Source organism: Notothenia coriiceps, unplaced genomic scaffold, assembly GCF_000735185.1.
Source record: "Notothenia coriiceps isolate Sejong01 unplaced genomic scaffold, NC01 NC01_scaffold00024826, whole genome shotgun sequence".
NCBI classification, from domain to species: Eukaryota; Metazoa; Chordata; class Actinopteri; order Perciformes; family Nototheniidae; genus Notothenia; species Notothenia coriiceps.
The window spans coordinates 54,903-58,678 of NW_011357527.1; the positions used below are offsets into that span (position 1 = coordinate 54,903).

The 3,776-nt window shown below is 39.3% G+C and overlaps 1 protein-coding gene across 2 annotated transcripts in view; it reads right to left on the bottom strand.

Annotated features, from left to right (window-relative positions):
* Positions 1-3,161, bottom strand: part of LOC104955798 (WD repeat-containing protein 49) — a 13,098-nt gene extending 9,937 nt beyond the window's left edge. For both annotated transcript variants that reach the window (XM_010783191.1, XM_010783192.1), the window contains exons 1-5: positions 3,018-3,161; positions 2,759-2,930; positions 2,421-2,467; positions 2,202-2,339; positions 1,079-1,267 (exon numbers count right to left, since the gene is read on the bottom strand). In XM_010783191.1, coding sequence (XP_010781493.1) covers positions 1,079-1,267; positions 2,202-2,339; positions 2,421-2,467; positions 2,759-2,858 — 474 coding nt within the window. In that variant the 5' untranslated portion in view covers positions 2,859-2,930; positions 3,018-3,161. The remainder of the gene's footprint in view (positions 1-1,078; positions 1,268-2,201; positions 2,340-2,420; positions 2,468-2,758; positions 2,931-3,017) is intronic.
* Positions 3,162-3,776: the final 615 nt, after the last annotated feature.

Genomic DNA, 3,776 nt, shown 5'->3' on the forward strand with positions numbered 1-3,776 from the left:
GATATATACAGAACCTGTCTCTGATTGGCCGAAACGCCAACAGCATTACCCATAATCCCCTCAGTTTCAGCCCTCTTTCCAAAGTGCTGATTTTCTAAGGTGTGTGTGTGTGTGTGGGGGGGGGGTTACCTTGGTTTGCTGATTGGCTAATGGTTACACAAGCCAAAAAAACATTATGACATCATAAAGTGGCCAAAATCTGATCAGCTCATTTTCAGACTGGTCTTTATATAAATGGATCAGGACAAAAAGAGAGAGAATCTTTTTTATTGAAACTTTCAGAGTCTCTTTCCACAGAGGGGACACATGTAGATGTAGAAGAGACATGAAAAAGTGGATTTGAGAGGGGATTAAGACAGTAAACGTTGCCCTTTACTCATAATACTGGGGGATAAAATAGTAAATACAACTGGGGAGATTTCATTGTTAAAAAGTCCAGACTGTTAATTGGAGAATAGCATAAGTGTGCTCATAACTAAAAAACCCAATGTGAATAACAGGAAGCATCCCCACCCAGTGTAATAATGTTTTGTGCTCCAGCTTGACTTCTTTCTTCCACAGTCACTGTCTGCGTCTGTTTGGGGGGCAGGAGTCAACCAAAGCAAAAACAAAATAATACTTTTGCCTCTAGGTAAAAATAGCTAGGGATGAGTCATGTACTATTTGGATTTGAGCCAAAATAGGTAATTCATTGATTTATTGACAATTTGAATGGAGTGCAAGACAGACTCAACCCCCAGAGTTAGGTCAGGGTCACCCAGACCGGAGTACTGTGACCTCCATATGACCTCAAAAGTGGATAACAACAGAAATCATTACACTGCCTTTTGGCTCTTCACATGATGTTTCCTCTCACTACTTTTCATAGGGGAATAAATGTTTGGAAATAAACTTAGGATGCAAAAAAACATACTACAATACACCAAAAGAGCACAATAATATACTACAAGTAAAATATTTAGGGATAACATGTACAAAACTACCTACCATCTAAAAGGCCCATCAAAATGATACGTATTGATATGAACTAATAGGAATAAATGACATATAATAACCTATTTTAAAACATGTCAGTTACCTGCTTAAATGTCCAAATGTAAGGCTCCTGCTTCAGTGTCACGTTCATAAAAACTACAGAGGTGTTGTCACTCTCTGATGACGTCATGACGACGTTGGTGCCGGGCTCGAACATCACTCTGGTGATCGGCTCCTGGTGGACGCTGGGGATGTGACGGTAGGACACCATGCTGCTGTGTTCACCGAGGTCCTGTTGTCAAAGTGGATAACATAGGTGCTTCAAGTAATCATCTCAAAGATTTTGGTTGAAATTATTTTTTTAAAGAGCTTGAAATGAGGCAAAAAAAGAAAATGGTGATTATCAACTAAACGCACTGTTGGCTCCCGCTGCAGAGGAATTAAGTAATGAAAGTTTTACTTTTACAAAAACAACATGGAGAAGAGAGTATAGGAATAATGTAGCTTGTTAACACCCACACAGATTTGGGTTGAAACGATTTCTTTAAGGAGCTTAAATGAGGCAAAAATAATGGTGATTGCTCTGACGAAAGCAATTTTGATTTGCAGTATTATGAACTGGTTGTCTCTGGTGACATTTCCTTGAAAAAGTACAAGCCGTGTTCAGTTATTGAGGTGTTTTTCCATCACCCAGCTGTGGTAAGTACCCCAAATTAAGCAGAATTATGGCAATTGTGCACAAAGGCGTAACGTTTTCTGTTAATAGGGCCGAACAAACAAAGTGTAAAGCTATGTTTTCAGACAATGAAACATGCAATCCAAAGTAAAAGAGACAAAAAAACACCTGCAATTACCGCATGTCACCATAGGTGTCGCCAAAGACACCGAAAGGGACATTCAAGATTCAAGGCTTTTACTGTCATTTGTACATAGCTACAGTGTAGTTATGAGTCTTATGACAATGAACATCTTAGGTCACATGCTCCTCAGACAATGCCACACAATAAAAACAGATAATGGTGCAAGTAAATAATAAAAATAGTGCAGAATGGTCTATATACAATTCATTGGAATATTCATATGAGTTGCAAACAGATGAATGTTATGGATGTTCTTTCAAACGTGCAGGTGTTCAACACACACATTTTGTGAGTGTGGTTTGTAAAAGTAAGTGTAAGTGTTTTTCTCGTTGCTTTCTGCTGTACTGTACACAGGGCCAATCTTACTGGGAAGAAGATCCTCTGTGGGCCGCTCTCTGTCTTGGAAGGACTCTTGAAAAGACCTTTGGATGGATTCAGGAACCACAGGAGATGGACTCCTCCTTTGTCATCCCCCATGAGCAGCAGAGAGGGATGCTCTGGAGACTGGGAAGGAAAAACAACACAGGTTTAAGTAATGAGTTTATGCATTTAGAGTGAATATATCTCATTAAGGTGTGGTCCTACCTGAGCATCATGCCAGTAACAAAGCGCCGTCGGGACACTTCGAAACCCTTCATATGAGACAAAAAAACTGTTAAAAACTGATATTTTTGGGCTAAAATGAATTTAAATATCAAGTAGAATAGAATCCTTTATTGTCATTATACAGGTACAATGAGATGAGTAGAGCTACTCCTTTTTTTAAGGTGCCATCAAACATACAAAAAACAAACAAGAGACGTACAACATTCAGGAGGAGACAACATACAAACAACAAGCATTCATACGTCAATATGCAGATAAAGTTAAAGTGCAGGAATCTATCGGTTTGAGTACAAATAAATATGTTTGAATGTGTATACCAAAAAGGTGGGCGTCCTGAAACACAGCGCCAGTCGAGACATTTATAAAGTGCAAGTCCCTGCAGTCAGTAGCTATGGCAACCGCGTGTACGTTTCCCATATAGACGGCATCAGAGGTCCAGCCCCTGAACCTCCTCGTGCTCGCCACTTCCTCTGTGGGGTCTCCTGCTAGCTGGAGTCAATATATAGAAAAAAGTCTGAGTGTGTTTTTAATGAATGTTGTTGTTTTAAAGTTTGAAAGTATCATGATGCCTCTCACCCCGAGCGTCTTGAGGATGTGGAGGCTGCTGCTCCAGACACTGATCTGACCTCCTTTACTGACACTAATGTAGCGCAGCGGAGGAGGGTGGGAGACGGCGACTAAGCGCACTGTTGGCTCCCGCTGCAGAGGAATTAAGTAATGAAAGTTTTACTATTAGAAAAACAACATGCAGAAGAGAGTATAGGGATAATATTGGAAAATGTAGCTCAGAAACACCCACACAGATGCTGCAGTCAACTTTTGGTGCATTACGAATTAAGATGTTTCGGCCTTAGTTGCAGCATTTGCTCTTTTATTCACTATCATTTGTAGAAACTGCTGAATGTGTTTGATACTTGTATACCAATTTTAACTACTTGTTAAAGGCCAGTCAAGTATCTTACCTGTAAAATGAATATACAAAACACTTCAGAATTCCTCCCTAAGCTGACAGACAAACAGCAAGCTAATGCTTTTCTAACAACCAAATATTTACACATGCAGCTGACTCAAAGCAACATCAATTCTTACACAATGCTTGATAGTTTAATACATTATAATTTTTATATAGATTGGCAACCTATCCAGTAACACACCTTCGTCAGATATATGCAGTAGTACAGTATTTTCCTTTTTAAAGAAGTACTCAGTAAGAAAGTAAACAGTTGAATTCATGTTTTTTGTAAGGGCCTTTCAAAATTAAAACATCATTCAGTGTTTCCCATACATTGATTTATTTGTGGCGGGCCGACACAATTAAATATCGTCCGCCACAAA